At 49.2% G+C, this 18,279-nt stretch overlaps 6 protein-coding genes across 6 annotated transcripts; 3 read left to right on the top strand and 3 right to left on the bottom strand.

Moving 5' to 3' along the window:
- Positions 1 to 352: 352 nt before the first annotated feature.
- Positions 353 to 1,921, top strand: PGRI_063660 (MCT family MFS transporter; the record flags this gene model as incomplete). Its single annotated transcript, XM_040794080.1, has 2 exons — positions 353 to 571; positions 620 to 1,921. 2 exons carry the CDS (start codon positions 353 to 355, stop codon positions 1,919 to 1,921), a joined length of 1,521 nt encoding a protein of 506 aa, XP_040649330.1.
- A 134-nt stretch (positions 1,922 to 2,055) lies between these two features.
- Positions 2,056 to 5,201, bottom strand: PGRI_063650 (exosome catalytic subunit DIS3; the record flags this gene model as incomplete). The annotated part of the gene is made up of 2 exons (XM_040794079.1): positions 2,056 to 4,955; positions 5,006 to 5,201. 2 exons carry the CDS (start codon positions 5,199 to 5,201, stop codon positions 2,056 to 2,058), a joined length of 3,096 nt encoding a protein of 1,031 aa, XP_040649329.1.
- Positions 5,202 to 5,438: 237 nt separating this feature from the next.
- Positions 5,439 to 6,519, top strand: PGRI_063640 (carbon-nitrogen hydrolase family protein; the record flags this gene model as incomplete). The annotated part of the gene is made up of 4 exons (XM_040794078.1): positions 5,439 to 5,450; positions 5,658 to 5,941; positions 6,011 to 6,089; positions 6,163 to 6,519. 4 exons carry the CDS (start codon positions 5,439 to 5,441, stop codon positions 6,517 to 6,519), a joined length of 732 nt encoding a protein of 243 aa, XP_040649328.1.
- A 333-nt stretch (positions 6,520 to 6,852) lies between these two features.
- PGRI_063630 (uncharacterized protein) lies at positions 6,853 to 7,374 on the bottom strand (the record flags this gene model as incomplete). The annotated part of the gene is made up of 2 exons (XM_040794077.1): positions 6,853 to 6,937; positions 7,115 to 7,374. 2 exons carry the CDS (start codon positions 7,372 to 7,374, stop codon positions 6,853 to 6,855), a joined length of 345 nt encoding a protein of 114 aa, XP_040649327.1.
- A 555-nt stretch (positions 7,375 to 7,929) lies between these two features.
- On the top strand, positions 7,930 to 13,184 carry PGRI_063620 (bifunctional ATP-dependent DNA helicase/ssDNA endodeoxyribonuclease DNA2; the record flags this gene model as incomplete). The annotated part of the gene is made up of 5 exons (XM_040794076.1): positions 7,930 to 9,552; positions 9,612 to 9,707; positions 9,764 to 10,258; positions 10,321 to 10,582; positions 10,654 to 13,184. 5 exons carry the CDS (start codon positions 7,930 to 7,932, stop codon positions 13,182 to 13,184), a joined length of 5,007 nt encoding a protein of 1,668 aa, XP_040649326.1.
- Positions 13,185 to 13,556: 372 nt separating this feature from the next.
- On the bottom strand, positions 13,557 to 17,621 carry PGRI_063610 (Ribonuclease P, Rpp40; the record flags this gene model as incomplete). Its single annotated transcript, XM_040794075.1, has 9 exons — positions 13,557 to 15,475; positions 15,530 to 15,683; positions 16,086 to 16,254; positions 16,304 to 16,640; positions 16,703 to 16,846; positions 16,902 to 17,003; positions 17,077 to 17,139; positions 17,273 to 17,417; positions 17,478 to 17,621. 9 exons carry the CDS (start codon positions 17,619 to 17,621, stop codon positions 13,557 to 13,559), a joined length of 3,177 nt encoding a protein of 1,058 aa, XP_040649325.1.
- Positions 17,622 to 18,279: the final 658 nt, after the last annotated feature.

Below are 18,279 nucleotides of genomic sequence, written 5' to 3'. Positions count from 1 at the left end.
TTGGATGCAAAGTAGCAGGTCCTATGTATATCAACTTCCGTCATTGGTCCAATATCGCCGAATGTAGATAATAAACCACGAGGTCCCGGGCAATTTTCCTCTATTCGAACAATGTTCCTTAGATTCGGGATTCAGTCCGATAATCCGATAATCCGATGACTCCAATTATTACCAAGATAAAACTGATTGAAATCTAGTCCCTTTTTTTTTTTGTTAGCGTGCTAACTTTGGTCTCTTGCTTCTTTTCACTACATACCTCGATGTCGTGACAAAAACGGCAACTAGTTTCAGTCTACTCTCCAAAAAGCTCCTTATCTCATACACAATAAGCAGGGCTTATATCGGAGCTAACATGGCAGATAATGTGCCAATTGATATCATCCGTTCCCACCAGGATGATATAGACAGAGAGAGCGCAAAACAGGAAAAGAATCTTGATTCACAATCAGCATCACTGAACATCGATGAAGATGAGAAATATAAGCGCGATGTAGCCCCGGACGGAGGCTATGGCTGGGTTTGTGTCGCCTGCGTTTTCTGGATTAATGCGCATACTTGGGGTATCAATAGCGTGAGTCATAAATCTTTGCATGTCCATTCACTGTCATTTTACTAACAGGTTACTATTCAGAGTTACGGAGTCTTTCTGAGCCATTACCTCTCAAATGATGTATTTCCAAACACATCTGCCCTATCTTATGCCTTCACTGGCGGCTTGAGTATCTCCTGTGCCCTTCTGGTGGCTCCGTTGGCGACGTGGATGATCCAAAAATGGGGCACACGACTTGTGCTAAACTTGGGCGTCTTCTTCGAAACCCTCTCTCTAATAGGGTCCTCATTCGCAACCCATAAATGGCACATATTCCTCAGCCAAGGTGTCTGTTTCGGCTGGGGAATGGGCTTTCTCTTCGTGGGCAGTGTCGGTATCACTCCGCAATGGTTTGACAAACACCGTAGCGTGGCGATGGGCATCAACGCGGCCGGGTCTGGTCTCGGCGGCCTGATCTACTCCCTCGCAGTGGGCGCCATTATCCCGCGATACGGGTTGGGCTGGGCGTTCCGCATTTTGGGTATCATTTCCTGCGTCGTGAACCTGGTCTGCTGTAACTTGCTCCGAGACCGCAATAAGGCTGTCGGCAGTAGATTCACGGCTTTCCATCTGCCCCTCCTGCGTCGTCCGGAGTTTTTGCTCTTCCTCGGATGGGGTGTGTTCAGTATGCTCGGCTACGTAGCCCTGCTGTTCAGCGTTGCCAACTTCGCCCTCTCTGTCGGCCTCTCGTCGCACCAGGGAAGTATTGTCTCCGCGCTACTCAACCTCGGCCAGGGTCTCGGCCGTCCGTTTGTTGGCATGTTCAGTGACCGGCTTGGTCGCATTAATATCGCTACTTCCCTCACATTCCTCTGCGGTCTGTTCTGTCTTGCCGTCTGGACTTCTGCTGATAGTATGGGCGTGGTATGCTTCTTCGCTGTTTTGGTTGGCACTGTCGCAGGAACGTATTGGGCTACTGTTTCTCCCGTTCTCGCGGAGATTATTGGTATCAGAGACCTCCCTTCCGGCTTAAGCATTACTTGGCTCACGCTTGTTGCCCCTTGCACTGTCTCCGAGGCTATCGCACTTCAGCTCCGCAGCCATGATGTTGGTGGTGGGACTTCATATCTGCGTGTTCAGTTATTTACTGGCTTCATGTATTTTGGTGCTTCCTTGTGTTTGTGGATTGTCCGTGGTTGGAAGGTCGGCGAGTTGGAGCGTTCTCGGAAACGCCGTGATTCTGTTCAACCTGGCCCGCTAACTGGAAGCGACGGAAATGAGAAGCAAACCCTCCCTGCGACTATTTCCCCGGCCTTGGAGGCCGAAACGAATGCTCCGTTGTGGGCCCCAGTCAGCTTAGTTCGCAGAATGATTACTTTGAAAAAAGTTTGATATAACTGCATAACGCAGAGTACAGAGACATGTCAGACAAAATGAACATACAAAAATAGACAATCGTCTGTCATTAATTTGATTTGAACGCCATTTTGACAATAGATCTAATCCACATGGATGTAGTTTTGGGCTCATGCCTCCATAACCAGAATACGGACCCTTCTCTTGCCAGCACCACGACCCTCTTCTTTGACGGAGCTGACATTGACACGAACCTTTTGGAAAAGTTCAACAGTCACACTGCGCTCTTTCTCCGGGTGACCCTTCTCCTCCACACGAAGGGTGTATTCCTCACTATCGAACTCTGTGGTGCGGTGAGGAGCTAGCTCCCGTCTCTCGGCAACAGAACGAGCCCCAGATTCACCGGGAAGGACGAAATCCTCCAGACGAACGACACCTTCAATGCCGAAGCGGGGAACAAAGATGACAACACCGTTCTCGAACACACGCATCACGTAGCCTTCTTCTTCAATGCCTGCATCGACACCGTCGGCGGCCATCTTCTCTCCACGGGCCTTGAGAGCCTGACCCACGTAGTACTCAATACTAGCGCGGCCGGCATGCTGTGCATTGCGGTGACGGACGTTGATGTTCCGGCAGATGTCTTCAAGCTTGTTGCGGGTGCTGACACCCTCGATGACGGCGTGTCCATCCTCGCCTTCATATCCAATGGCAGAAGCCAATTGTCGGTGAACCATCAGATCGGCATATCGTCGAATGGGCGAAGTAAAGTGAGTGTAAATGGGCGAGGCCAGACCGTAATGACGGAATTCAGATTCGGCAAAGGCACCCGCGCAGAAGTATTCGGCAGAGGTCATGCAGCGGGTTGCCAAGATACGTACCAGGGTGTTGAAGAATGGGTTCTTGGGATCGACGCAGCGATCCAATGAATCAGCCAGAGCTCGCGAGCTAGAGACATCAAGCTCCATATTCCGCTTCTTTGAGAGTTGGTTTTGAAGATCCTCGAAATTCTGAGGCGGGGGAGTGGCGTGTCGACGTAGCAAAGCCGTCTGAGAAAAGGACTCGTATACCTTCGAGCCAACAGTGGTGTTGGCGAGAAGCATGAACTCCTCAACCAAGCTATTAGTTTCAAGCATAGCCTTAGTCTTGACGTCGGTCAAAGGATCTCCCACTTCATCACCCTCTGTCTCAATGCGGACTTCTGGGGAGGCAAGGTTCAAGGCACCAGCGTCCATACGCTTCTGGCGGAGAACCTTGGAGAATTTCAAGAGTGTGCGCATGCTTTGGGTCAGCTCGTCCTGCTGTGATTTGTCGTCGATACGTAGCTGGGCTTGTTCGTAACTGAATGCTTCTCGGGAGCGAATGACCGACTTGGTAAAGTCCGAAGACACTATCTCGGCATCAGGTGTAATCTCCCACAAAACCGAGAAGGCATATCGCTCAACGTATGGTTTGAGAGAGCACAGGTCTGTACCAAGAAGATGCGGAAGCATGTCGATACGCTTATCAACTAGGTAAACAGTGGTTCCGCGAATACTGGCCTCCGTATCCATTGGGTTGTTGGGCTTAACGAAATGCGACACATCGGCAATGTGCACACCCACCTCGAAGTTACCATTTGGCAGGAGACGCGCGTGAAGCGCGTCGTCAATATCCTGACAGCCGGGTGGATCGATGCTGCAAATAAGCAAGTCTCGAAGATCTTTCCGGCCATTCCAGCCCTTGTCTTCCTTCGAGACAGGGACCTTCCAATCATGTCCTTCGGATGGGAGGCAGTCCAGTACAGACTTCGGGAACGGCTTGTACTGCACGTCGTATTCAAGCAGTAGAGCCTCAGTTTCCGCCCCCTTAGTTTCGAGCTCTCCTAGAGACCGGATGAAGTGACCAGTAGGGTATCTCGAATCGCGGTCCCAAGAATCGATGGTAACAAGAATACGCTGGCCGAGAATTTCGCTAGCTTGCCTTGTGCGTACTCTGATCTTTGGAATACGCTTATCCATGGGCAGTAAGAAAACGTTTTGTTGCCGTCTGCCAGAGGCCTGTGAGCCGGTAGAATTTGAGTCGACGTGACCAACGTATTGACGCCAGCTGCGCTTGATCACGCCAACAACCTTGGCAGTAGGTTGCGGCCTGCCCTCCGAGTTCTTGCCATGAGCCTTTTTGACTTCTTCCTGGAGAGCTTTGCGTTCTCTATCCGTGACGACAGCCTCGGTCTCCTCGGTATCAGGGTTATCATTACGGGTCACGGCCTCCTCGTCCACAATCTTAGTTGATGGGGTCTTCCACTGGTCTTTTGGCAGTATTTCGACCACCACAGAATCGCCTGCAATAGCACGGTTACTGTTATCACGGCCCAGAATGAGAAGAGGTTTATCGAAAGCTGTGGTCTTGACGGAGGCTTCCAGGTAGTTGTAAGGAGAAACATTGAACACTCCTTGGTGCAATGTCCCGGCTCGCAGGCCAGTAGTGAGTTTTGACATCGAGAAGTATTCAGGGTAGAATAATTCCCCGCGACTGGTTTCTTTGGAATCTCGCGCGTCCTTTGACTCGCTGATCATATCCAGCAACATCTCGGACCCCTCCAAACCGGAGACATAGTCGGATAAGGACAAGGCCGCCACACTTTCTTCCTTGCATTTCCGAAGGTTCTCCTTGTCATCAGTGATTACCACAATTGCCGGGATCGTCTTCTCTTTCTTTCCTTTTTTCGCTGATTGTTGCAGGTGGGAACCATACCAGCTTGCTACCATGCGCACAGCTCGATCATTCCTGTCGTTGATTGTTTCCTCGGGGCCTCTCCTAACATGGGTCTCTCGGCGGAACTCGTTGAAAAAGAGGTAGAAGCGCTTTTCCTCTGACTTGACGAGGGCTAGAAGACGGTTGTAGAGTGGTAGTGATCGGTTTCTCAGTTCCTCAAGGACGGTCTGGAGAACAATCACATCGTAGAAGGCCCCGGTGTGCTCAAAAAGATCCATTCCATTAAGCAGCGCATTTGTGTCCGGAACAAGGTAGTGGCCTCGCGGGAATGCCGTCGTGCCGGCGGGGCGATCGGAAAGGATGAACGGCGCAACTGTTTTGCATTAGCAACTTACTCGACTGCCACTGCAATAATTTCCTTACTGTTTCCATTGGCATCAGCTGGCGCAATCGTCGGGCATTGTGAGCAGAGCTTAGAAGAGCAAGGAATATCTTCTCTCAAATAGAGCTCGCGGACAATCTTTTGCACCTTCCCACTTTTTGTGGACCTAACGAAGACCTTGCTGGTAACATTTGCGGCCTGCGGGTTGGCAGACAAGTCTCTCCTTAAACTCTTCATTGCGACGATAAGTTTCTACCGTCTGGCAGTTGCTGAATCTGTCAAAACCTGAGGTGAGAGTCTTGGCGGGAAGAAAGGTTATCGCTGATATCGCCCGCGATAACTAGCTGACTCAGCATACGTGCAGGTCGTCACTTTAGTGTTAAAAGATGCCATTTCATTGCTACAAGAAAGGGATTTTCTTGTAAAAAAAAACCTTCCCTTCAGATTCCTTTCAAACACTTTAATCTAATCATCATGGTTTTAGCGGTATGCGCACCATCCATTGGGCGTCAGCTGCTTTGGCTAACAACCTGCTTTGATATAGGCCGTGGGGCAGCTATGCTCGACTAGCAACATAACTTCCAATCTAGCTCAGTGCAGGGTGTTAGTACAAAAGGCTGTTGCAGCAGGTGCCAAGGTGACATTATATATATTTTATTGCCAACTCTTTGATAGCCAACTCATATATCTTAGGTGTTGTTTCTTCCAGAGGCCTCAGACTATATCGCATCCTCAGCAGAGCAATCGTACTCCCTCGCCCAGTCTGAAGAAAGGGCTAGCTTCGTGTCATCTTTACAGAGAGATGCCAAGGAACATAGCATCCACATAAACGTTGGAATTCATGAAGTAGCTTCTGAAACCAGGCTCAAGAATTCATTGATTTGGATCGATGACAAGGGAACCATTACCCAAAACTACCAGAAAGTCCATCTATTCGACGTTGATATCAAAGACGGACCTGTACTTAAGGAGAGCGCGTAAGCATTCCCTTTTCTGATACGATGATCTGATAGTTGACAAATTATTCGCTAACCTCGAACTTATAGGAGTGTCCAGCCGGGACAACAAATCCCAAGGCCATTTGAAACACCTATAGGGCGTGTTGGTTTAAGCATTTGTTTTGATGTAAGCGCTATGAAATCTGACGTTATATCGAACATCAGGCGGTTCAACCTCTTACTCATGCTGGATTATCTAGTTGCGTTTTCCAGAGATCAGCCTGGCGTTGAGGCGGCAGAATGCTGAAATCATCACATACCCATCGGCATTCACTGTTCCGACGGGCAAGGCTCACTGGGAGCCCTTGCTACGAGCAAGAGCTATTGAGACTCAGTCATACGTGATTGCAGCTGCGCAGGCAGGACCCCATAATGAGAAGAGACGAAGCTATGGCCATTCTGCCATCATCAGCCCATGGGGTGAAGTGGTAGCCAAGCTGGGAGATGAGCACCAGGAACCACAAATTGCGACTGCCGATATTGATCTCGATATTGTGGCAAAGATTAGGCGTGAAATGCCGTTGCTCCGGAGAAACGATCTATACCCAGAGATTTGAGAATCCTCTATGGACAGCGAGGCGAATGCCATCGGCCTCTTTTTTCCCCTAGTACATTTCGCGAAGAGTCTATTAGATATCAACTTTCATGACGTACTCAGTGCGAATTATAAGCATTTTTTTTGCGACCGGAGCACCTATGACCAACATGACGGAAAGAAACTTCGAAAAGTGTAAAGTGATACAACAAGGAACAAACGAAAATAGATGAGCATGCAAAAAAAACCTGTCTAAGAACGAGACCGGAACATCATATCTGCCGTCGCAGGTAGTACAGGCATAAGTGGAAATAGTCCCTCTTTGATCTCTATGTACAGTGTACAAATTTGGCGTTTATTTCTTGACCTTTTCGGGGTCCTCGAGGATGCCCTCAGCTTCCAGTCTCCGTCGGGCCTCTTCAAGAGCCCATGTTTGTATACTACCGCAATTGTCAGTATTCCAGTTGTGCGGGAGAGAGGAGTATAGTTAGGTTGATTTGTTAGCTTACACATTGTTACTTGTTCATTTGGAGTATGTGTGCTAGTTGCTGGTGTCGTGGTGTGTCGGTATAAACGCCAATACTCAGGCGCTACATCAGGATATGGAGTATACGTACGAGGTATCAGGCTTGAAAACGTATGCGACGCCAGCGACCAAAAAGCTTCCAATGAATCCGTAGTACCAAATGTTCTCCCAACCTTCCTTCACGTACTTCTGGCCGGGCTTGACACCGAACAGCCAGCCGGTGGGAGGATCATAGTGGTCACCGTGGTCCGCAGCATAGAGACTGGACCGAGTTGAGAACGCCTGGGTGTTCTGGGGCTGGCGAAGCAGGCAGCGCGCCCGGAGGATGTGCGACAATGGCCGGGCAGTCATCTTGAAGATGGGGGTTGGGGCCGATCGAAGGAACACTGGCGTGCGAGGGAATTGGTGTGAGTCACAAGGGTCTTAATATCCCCTTAAATTAAAGTGGAAAGAATGGTCTCAATTGATATGTCGCCTCTTGTAGGAGAGTGGAGGGGTGCTTCGGCGGGTTGATGTTGAAGCCGTAAAAGGCCGGGAAGCTGTCCAGTTATCGCGCTAGTCTACTTTGGGCAATTTTCTTGTCCGCCTTTACACCTGCTATTTCAGGCAGCAATATGCTCCTGCCTTGGAAAATAGGTGTCAGCACTACACACGCGACGCGTTCTTATCACATCTGGTCCTCTCTCCTAGGGCGCCTACAGGGCGCTGGACTCGCCATTCGTTTCATCTTCCCCATATGCACGAACATTCAAAGTAATTAAATCCGTAAATACTCTCTATTAGCTGGTACGTTTCGTCTCCAATGCCCAATTCATCCCCATTTCTGACATTGTCCTACTCCAGCTTCGCGCGGAATGTATCCTTACCCATTTTGAACGCGTCATTGGATATCTCCAAATCGAAGCAATGGCAACAAACAATGCATACCCCATATCTTCAAACTCACGAACGAAATTGAACGCTTTCCGCTTCCAAGAGGGCGAAGTAGTTCCCGGCGACGCCACTTCGAAAGACGAGACGAAATCAGTTAATGGGAGCAAAGAACATAGAAGCTCGGGCTCAAATGGCACGGCAAGTCTGATACAGGCTGCGTCTGACAAAGGATATCCTCCACCTCGCGAAGCTCACGCAACGGAGCCCCAAGCACAGGAATCAAAGCCGATTAAAGAATGCCCTCAGACTCCGGGAAACAGGATACCCCTGGCGGACTTGATCAGCAACGCCGAGGATTCGTTTGATCCCGCGCCAGGCCCGGAGGTGACCCCAGTGGAGCACGTCATCTGGCAACATGTGCCTGCCAGCTCAAACCCAGATACCTCGTCCCAGACACCAGCAAGTCGTCGCAGGAAGCGCCGACACAGTTCTTCGCCTGCTGGCTCTCCATCAAACGGGAATAAGAAGAAGGTGCAAAAAGAAGCCCTTGATCTTCATTCAATACAAGCCCTCTTTAAGACACCGCAGCATGATATGGCTGCTGAATTGTGGAACAACTACATGGATAAAAACATGGTTGATGGCCCGGATGATCTTCCACCCCCCCGGCTCGCAAATCTTCTTTCTTCGTCACCCCAGACACCAGGTTCCGGTAGAACAAGTCGAGACTCCTCAGGGCTGAGACGCGCAATTAGCTGCACTACCGATTTCCCTACCTCTCGGACAAAACGACGACGAGTCAATAGACTAGACGTTGGTCCCAATCGCGGCATGTTTCAACGAACTAGCAGCAACATCGAATCTGGGAGACCAAAGTCCTCAAGGATCAACTATCTTATGGAGAAGATTGAGAAAAGTATACACATGGCCCCTGTCGATGCGGGTCCACCTGGGTCGTCGCCTCTGCGCCAACATATGGATGTGCGACGGTGTCGATCGTCTTCACCTACGAAGGACCATCGGCTTCACGAAGCTGACGATGAAACCTCCGAATCCCCATGTGATGTATCGCTTGAGAAAGTAAGATCCGGGAAACTTCCTGTTCTGCAAGAGTCGTCCTCCGAGTTCGGAGACGATGATCTTGATCAAGATCTGATGGAGCTGGCCGATGCCTCAGAGGATCCTTTCATCGAGCCGCCACGTGCATCTAATGAGTTTGCTTCTCTGGGGTCTTCTAGCTGGGCTGCCCTTTCCGCAGATAAGTCTCGTTCATGGCAACCCAAAGAGAATTCAAAGCTCGACTGCAACCCTCCCCTACCCCACAACGCTATGACGATTAACGAACCAAAACGCGATGAATTCGATGAATTTGAAGATGAAGATGACATTTTGACCGACAACTTGCAGGAAATACTTGCAAAATGCGACACAAAGCCCGTTCCGGTCAACTCATCTAATCCAACAATCACTGGGCCATCTTTGCAAAGGTCAGATTCAATGAATGCCCCGGTGAATGGCAGTATGCATATCAAACCCCCAACCGGACCTGACAAAGCTGAGGCGGCATTATCGGATGATGAGTTTGATGATGATGATTTTGATCTGGAGGCCATTGAGCAAACTATGAAGCAAGCAGGTGAAGGAGGACCAGCCTATGTTAGTCACTCTTAATTGGTTAATCTTTAAATATATGCTAAGGCAGTCAAAACAAATAGAACCTAAAAGGTCGACAAGCTATCAAGCGTTACCAGATTGTTGACATGATGAAGAGCACATATGTTACGCCGAAAGGACGTACTCAGCCAGAGCAGGTCAGACACCTTGCCCTTGTTCCGGATATAGTCCTGCCCGCTGACTTTAAGTACAGGTTTTGCTAGTTGAAGACGAGAAAACCCGAGACCGCAAAGTTATCACTTTGCGAGACTCATGGTTTGACACTCCCTGCAGCAAGGACTCGTATATCTCCCTAGTCGGGGATTTCAATGCAGCCGGCCAATGCGTTGTGGATAATTTGAACCATATGATCATTCTTCACCCTGACCATCTCATTTCCGCTACGGTCGTAGCAGACTCGATAGACTGCCAACGACGAGCTGTCCTTCAAGACCGAGTCAAAGTCATTGGCGCACTCGAGCGACCGCAAGCCTTCGGTGTTTTTTTCCACGAAGTTTTCCAAGAAGCCCTCAAGGCGAACCAATGGGATATGGAGTCATTAAAGACATTGATCGAAACCGTCATGGGCAGACACATTGAAGAGTTGTACTCGATTCAAATGAGTATCCCTGAAGCTGTTCAATATCTCATGAGCAGGATGCCTGCTGTTCTCGATTGGGCAGATGCTTTCCTGCATCTCAAGCCACAGGTATGTCTCAAGGCCGATGGAGGCCTCTACAGCCAAGGAACCTTGCTAAACTAGATCAATAGGCCAATTCCATGGTTGAAGACCGTAATAACTCTAAGCTTAATTTGAGTATCAGCAAACTACTTGAGGTAGAGGAGCACATCTGGTCCCCAATGTATGGCCTCAAAGGCAACATCGATGCGACGGTACAAGTCGCCTGTCGCGAAGACAAAATGGAGAAGAACCTGGTGGTTCCGCTGGAGCTCAAGACTGGGCGAAGGGATACAAACCAGTCACATAGGGCCCAAACTGCTCTATACACTCTACTTCTGTCGGATCGCTATGGTAAGTGGTGAAATATTATCTGATCCCATAATCTCTTGAAGGCATTTGACTAGTTGCTAAAATCGTTGTAGATATCGACGTCACATTTGGGCTTCTCTACTACCTTGAGTTAACAAAGACCCTCAGTATCCGTGGGATCCGACACGAACTGCTCCAAATGATCCAGGTGCGCAATCACCTTGCTGGCTACATTCGCGAAAGGCAGCAACTTCCACCGATGTTGAAGAAAGCTCGTCAGTGTATTCGATGCTATGCCAAGACTCCTTGCCTCATCTATCACAAGCTCTCCGAAGATGGCGATGGCGAGACTAGCGCACTTGGCGAGGATTTCGATGCAGCTGTTGGTCATCTGAACGACGGTGACCGGGACTTTTTTCGTAAATGGGATGAGCTTTTGACCAAAGAGGAAGGAAACCTCGTGAAGTTCCGGCGTGAAATTTGGACACTTCTGAGCAGCGAGCGAGAAACTCTGGGTCGATGCTTCGGGGATGTCGTTATCGATCCGAAATCAGTGTATGAGGAGAACACTGGGGCAAAGATTAATCGCTACAACTATACGTTCGTCAAACGGCAAGCGTCTCCTGGTTTCTCCTTTGCTGAATCTCAAATATCTGTCGGTGATCCGATTGTCATTTCGGATGAAATGGGCCATTTTGCTCTCGCCAACGGATACGTATTGCATACTAGTTCGTCACACGTTAAGGTTGGCGTGGACCGGAAACTTCACAATGCACGATCAAAGACGACTGGCTTCGATGCAGTCACAAATCAATCTTTCAGGGGGATCATGCAGGTTGGGAAAGAAGAGCCTGCTGCTCTGGAAGACCCAGGTGAACAGCTCGTTTACCGGATCGACAAAGATGAGTTTGTCAATGGCATGGCCACTGTTCGAAACAACCTCATCTGTATGATGGACAAAGACTTGTTCCAAGCGAGGCACCTTCGACGGCTCATTGTTGAGGGACAAGCGCCCGCCTTCAAAACGACATCATCTTCGTACATGTCTGATCCTGGAAACCTCAACGTGGATCAAAGACAAGCCATTGACAAAGTTATGAGCGCCAAAGACTATGCTCTTGTCCTTGGAATGCCTGGGACTGGAAAAACCACAACGATTGCCCATATCATTAGGGCCCTTGTCGCCCAAGGCAAGAGTGTGCTTCTTACATCTTACACCCACACTGCAGTTGACAACATTCTGCTGAAGATTCGAGACGACAACTTTCGTGTACTGCGTATAGGCGCGACCGCCAAAGTTCACCCAGATGTTCAGGAATTTGCCGATCTTGCCGCAGTCCCGAAATCAACCATTGAAGAACTCAAGGATTCGTACGAAAAGCCGCAAGTTATTGCCACCACATGCCTCGGAGTCAACCATAACATCTTCAACGAACGCATATTTGACTATTGTATTGTCGATGAGGCATCACAGATCACACTCCCAGTCTGCCTCGGCCCTATTCGGATGGCAAGGACTTTCATCCTGGTCGGTGATCACTATCAATTGCCACCACTTGTGCAAAATAAAGCGGCCCAGGAAGGAGGACTTGACGTCAGTCTCTTCAAGCTGCTCTCGGATGCACAGCCGGATTCTGTTGTCAACCTAGAGCACCAGTACCGCATGTGTGAGGAAATCATGTTACTTTCCAACACTCTGATCTACTCGGGCCGTCTCAAATGCGGAACACCGCAGGTAGCAGCCCAATCTTTGGTTATACCCAACATCAACGCCCTCAAGAAATTCCATGTCGAGAACTTCAGCCATGCTCCGTCACAGTCCCAACGAGAAATCTGCCCGGGTACCTCTGGTACACCCTGCTGGCTCCAAGACTTATTGGCGCCATCTGCAAAAACCCGCCTGGTCAATACCGATTCCATCGGGACTGCAGCCCTCGAGATAGCACAGGGGAACCGCGTCGTGAATCACATGGAGGTCTTCCTCTGCGCGCAGCTTGTGGAATCATTCATTGCCTGTGGTGTTCCTGCGCGCAGCATCGGCGTGATCACTTTCTACCGCAGTCAACTCTCCCTCCTTCGCCAGAGCCTGCGACGCTACACCCCGGATCTGGAAATGCACACCACAGACAAGTTTCAAGGCCGCGACAAAGAGGTCATTATCCTGAGCTGCGTCCGCAGTAATGCCGAAAACAATGTCGGTGAGCTCCTACGTGACTGGCGTCGTGTCAATGTTGCGTTCACTCGCGCACAGACCAAGCTCCTTGTCGTGGGCAGCAGATCTACTCTCCGCGACGGCAATGAGCTCCTCTGCAAATACGTGCGCCTGGTAGAAAACAAAGGCTGGGTTTATAACTTGCCAAGCGGAGCGATAGACAAGCATTTCTTCCCTTCTTGCACCACACAGTCGCAGCTCATGTCTCCGCGTGCAGCCTCAACTCCTGGCTCTGCCAAAGGCAAAGGTAATGACAAAAACAAAGCAGCAGCTTCTCGTTCTTCCCGTGAGCCGCTGAGCCCACTGGGCTCCCGACAAGCAGCGCCTGGCCTTCGAAAGCCTTCAAAGACAGGTGCAAAATTGTTCAACGGCACGAATGTCGTTGGGAATCGGCCCATCCTGCGAGACATAGTGAATGACCTAACGGGCTAGCATATCATGTTTCAATCAATGTCCTTGTTCCTGCTCTTTGAATGCAAACTGAGGCGTTCTGTTCTATTATCTCGCGCGAATTGACGCGCTGGTGCGGCCATTTCGTCTTACGTGTGTAATGTTTTGGGCTGGTGAATGCACTGAGCACCCTGTACATTCTAATTTCGATTAGCATTGCAGCCTGTTGGTTATTAGCTGTCAGATATTATAATGACATTTGGTTTCTTTTATTGCAAGGCACTGTAGTCTGCAAACAACGATGATTGATTCATAATATTGAACTATGGTAGGCTAAACCTTCGAAAGGCTAAAGAAAGACAAAAGAAAGACATAAGAACCACGGTCACCGGGGCGGTTACAATAACTGCCGAGTTACTTCGAATAGACTCGTGCCTTTTTGGCCGGAGATCCGTTCAAGTATGTTCGATCGCCATTGGGACTAACCCCCCACCGGGCATGATTGTTTGGGTTCGCCACAAAGTTGACAGGCACAATGTTCTCCATAAACTGGAAGGTTCTATTGCTGGGTGAAGCGGCAGAAAGGGAAGAAACAGATTGCATTGGCTCCTCGGGTGGGGTGGAATAATCTTGCATTCGCTGGGGCTGTTGAACTCCCTGAGCCGCTGAAGCTTGGAGTTGCTGAGTTTGCTGCATCACAGACTGCATGCGCCGCTTGGAGGGGGTGGAATAGACAGTTTGAATTTGCTGTGCGGGCTGCTGAACCTGCGGTGTCTGTGGCATCACAGACTGCATGCGCCGCTTGGAGGGGGTGGAATAGACAGCTTGAATTTGCTGTGCGGGCTGCTGAACCTGCGGAGTCTGTGGCATCACAGACTGCATGCGCCGCTTGGAGGGGGTGGAATAGACAGCTTGCATTTGCTGTGCGGGCTGCTGAACCTGCGGAGTCTGTGGCATCATAGACTGCATTTTCTGGGCGCCCTGGTGGGCATGTTGGGCTGCGGAGGCTTGAAGTTGCTCGGTTTGTTGCATCGCAGATTGCATACGCTCCTTAGTGGGGGAGGTATGGTCTGCTTGCATTTGTTGTGCGGGCTGCTGAACCTGCGGGGTCGATGCATTTTGGAATAGGTGGGCTTGCTGGGTTGCATGCTGATGCTGTTCATAACACCGGAATCGGCGTACTTGCTCTTTGTGCTGCTCAATCTTTTGGTGGCACAGCTGAAACTGCTGTTGGTGGAGCTGCCACTGTTGTCGGTGAATCAGGAGCTGCTGTTCATCCACGGGCTGCTGTTTCTTCAGATTGGCTTGCTGTTGTCCGAGCTGCTTCCATTCTGCACGAAGATGTTGCTCTTGACTTTTAAGGCGTCCTTGGATTTGAAGAAGCTTCTGTGGGCTAGGATACGCGGTTGTGTTGTGAGTGACCTCGGCCGCCGGTGTCATTGAAGCAGGCGCAATATTCGGAAGGGGTGGTGCGACTGAGGTTGGGGTTGTCTTGCCCTTCGCCATGCGTGTGGTGTTTTGTGCCTTGGTATTTTTCTGTATTTTGTGAAGCTCATCATTTTGCTTCTTAGGGACCCGCTTAGCCTTCTGCTTGAGTGGTGGCTTAGCAGGGTGAGATCGCGGTTTGGTTTGTGACATGGTAAACACTTTGCGCACACTAGTTGTCGAATCAGGGGTGGTAGGAGCGCATTGGGTAGCTGCGGCAGTGATGACTTGAGTGGAAGGGTCAATGATGCCTGGAGCATGTTGGGTGACAGCAGTGCCAACATTGGTGGCTGGGGCAGCAGCGACATCAGTGGCCAGAACTTGAACGGCAGGTTCAATGATGTCTGGAGCACCTTGGGTGACTGTAATAGCAACTTGGCTGATTGGGACATCGGTGGCAGTGATGACTTGAGTGGAAGGGTCAATGATGCCTGGAGCACGTTGGGTGACAGCAGTGCCAACATTGGTGGCTGGGGCAGCAGCGGCATCAGTGGCCGGAACTTGAACGGCAGGTTCAATGATGTCTGGAGCACCTTGGGTGACTGTAGTAGCAACTTGGCTGATTGGGGTATCAGTGGCAGGAGTAGGATGAACAACTGCAAGGGGAGGGCCCAGGTCGGCGTTTTCGAGAGATCGGAGAGTATCGAGCGGATAGACTGTAGCCGGCTGATTGGCGCAAGTGCTCTGTGTAGTCACCTCATCAGTCACGATGGGGGTGGGCAATCCAGAACACAGCTCTAGGTGGTCCTGAGTTGATGGGCCAATGACAGGGTCTACACCGAGTTCAACGAAGGCCTTGTCAAAAGTCGAACCTGCAAAGGTATCGTTCTCTTCCTCGAAGCGATATCCTAGGAACACACGTCAGTTGTGTTCGATAGCCCTGAATTAAGAGATGTAATTACCATTGTGGGAAGCGAGTTCCCAGAGGGACATGATGGAGCCATCTTCGTGATAAATTGACTCGGGTACTTCCCATTCGTCGAGACCCAAGAGAGCCTTGTTCGGATCTTCATCATAATCCACCTCGGCAAGCGCGTCGAAAGAGAAAGTTGATTCCTCCATAACGAATGATGGGATAAATGTGAATGAGTGTACAAGTCAAGGAAGGTGCAGAATCCGGGAAATTAAGAAATATGGAATGGAGTATGTCAATTGCGGAGTGGAACACTCGAGCAAAGACTAATAGCTAATAGCTAAGATGAAATGATTGGTAGTGAATGATAATGAATGTAGGAATAAGTGCGATGAGTATGGAGAAGGAAGGAGAGAGAAAGAAAATGAGAAGAGAAAGGGAGAAGGATAACTGTGTGTGGGATGGTGTGTCAGGGCAGAATCATGGGGGGTGAAGCCCTGGATGATTTCCCCATGGGGACGAACAGACTTAAAAGGGAAAGGGTTAGGTCAGGGTTCAGTCACTGATGCCCCCATCAACTCCCAACATAAAGTCATCCGACTAACAGATCCAGTGGTTCCCTCGCTATTCACCTGGAATTGTTCACTCTGTCCATTGGATTGTCCACTAGGAAGGACCATAACCATATATCCGTCCCTTCCTTCCACGGCTTCTTTCCCAAGAGTAGCGACGGAAAGCGCGAACCAGGATAGATTGTTAGCCTTAGTGCTTTGCCTAGACAACGTTAGCTCCTAGAAATTCATGTTGTATGTTCGAAACTCACAACAGATTAAGGAACAGCTGCATGATCCAACGGGACGATATCAAACCATGCCATTTTAAGCTCATCAAATCAGAGGCCTGGCTCTCGTCTGCGTCTAAAACTGCATAACGACTTAGGAAAGGATCAACGTCATCTTCCCCAGATACTCGCGGAGAAGCCATCTGAACCATGGCAATCCATTCAGACAGGGCGCCACAATGTTCCTGCAGATCACCTTCCGACATTTTTTCGAGTACTTTCCCGTCGAAAAACGGTGGAATGATTATTTGCTCGTGATCTATTTCCTGCAGCTCGCAGGTTATCAACTGTGGTTGAGCCTTGTTAATCGGCTTGTTTCCTGTTCTAACTGTCAGTATATTACTGGCAATTTTCTCTTTTTGAGTTCGGAAGCGTAATCACCGTCATCCAGACTGGAGTTGCTTTCCAGGTCGTGGAAGAGCCAGGCCATTGATTGAGTCAGAACATTGGTGAATGCCCATACGATTCTTTCGAACCCCTTTTTGCCATGCAGCATCGAGGGCAGCCGTAAGTTCAATTCTACCACTGACGACATGATTAGCAAAGATTCAACCAACCTATTTGCTCTGGTTATACACACAGAATCTTTCCTTCGCGTGTTTTCTGCCTCCGCTACGGAAAGGCTTGCCTGTGAGACCTGTTCGCTCATAGATCTCCTTTCCTAGTTCCATTCGAAGTACCCCTGTTTCGACTTGAGTCAACTGTCGGTTCCGCAACGGCAAGATTCCCCCAGACGCAGCTTCAGGAGAACGAACCATCTTGTAGTGTGAAGACATTATCGGAACCCGAGCGTCCTTCAGATATCATCAAAATATTCCCTATGTTCCAAGTCAGATTGCCGCCTTTGATAGCATGGACTCTCTGGACACAAAAGCTGTCTGATGCTTGTGCGATTGATGGTCACTCAAATATGGAACAACTTCTGGACTGAACTTGCGGAGGCACAAATACCTGACTTGATATATGTATTGAAGAAATCATGCTCAAGCAAAGCTAAAGGAGGCATGAAGACTCGTGCATATCGAGGTTTTTCCAGTTTGGTCTCGAGCGACGGCTTGATCTGCGAGTAAACCTCCTTTGACAAGATAACCTCGGCCTATACCCAATGGTCAGTCCACGCCCTCTTATCCCTGAAATCAGGCCACAGGCCACATACTGAGTGTACAAATGCATGATTTTGAATCGTTGAAAAGGGCGATGTCTTGCCCGGGATCTGCTTTGGGTCGATGAACGCCGGCAGTTGAGCGATGGTTGTGAAACACTTTTCACGACGCGATGCATCGTCCACTTCTTCAAACATCTTGTCTTTGATAGACTTGAAAGTGCTATTTAATGTTGACAATCGAAGCTCTTGAGATCCGAAGGGTTAAATTTTCAGCCGAAGGGTGAGGTTCGATTAAGCTCGGGCTTATCGGACCCATAAGGCTGCAGCTATCAAACGTTCCACATTCCAACGTTGAATTGGAATTTGGCGTATTTTGACAAACCATATAGAGAAATATATAATGTAGGAACTACATTTATAGATATATTGAGTCTAAATGGTGTATATGAATTCAAGACAATGAAATATAAGCCTCAAGGTTGTAACTCAACGTAGCCTGGTACTTGTATCAATTCATACGAGATGTGTATAACTCAGAGCTCAGGTTCCATTATTCAGTACTGAAATTTGCTTCAAAGGCTTTTCCACATTATATGAGCACGAATTTACTATAGAGCAAACAAAACAGAACACATTGTCAATCAGGACCATAATGCACAGGAACAGTATCAATGGCATATAGTATAGGGGCCTAGAAATAAGCAAGAGGAGTAGGATGATTCAAAAGTAATTAGGTACATATTTTAACCTGATCCATTACGTCTATAGCGGAGTTCCTCAGGTGGTGTACCTTGATGTGTATGCAACGACATAAAATGCATTTCCTTCCCTTTCGGTGAGAGAAATAAACAAA

Source organism: Penicillium griseofulvum, assembly GCF_001561935.1.
Source record: "Penicillium griseofulvum strain PG3 chromosome Unknown contig_91, whole genome shotgun sequence".
Lineage (NCBI taxonomy): Eukaryota > Fungi > Ascomycota > Eurotiomycetes > Eurotiales > Aspergillaceae > Penicillium > Penicillium griseofulvum.
This window is presented reverse-complemented; position numbering and strand designations above follow the sequence as displayed.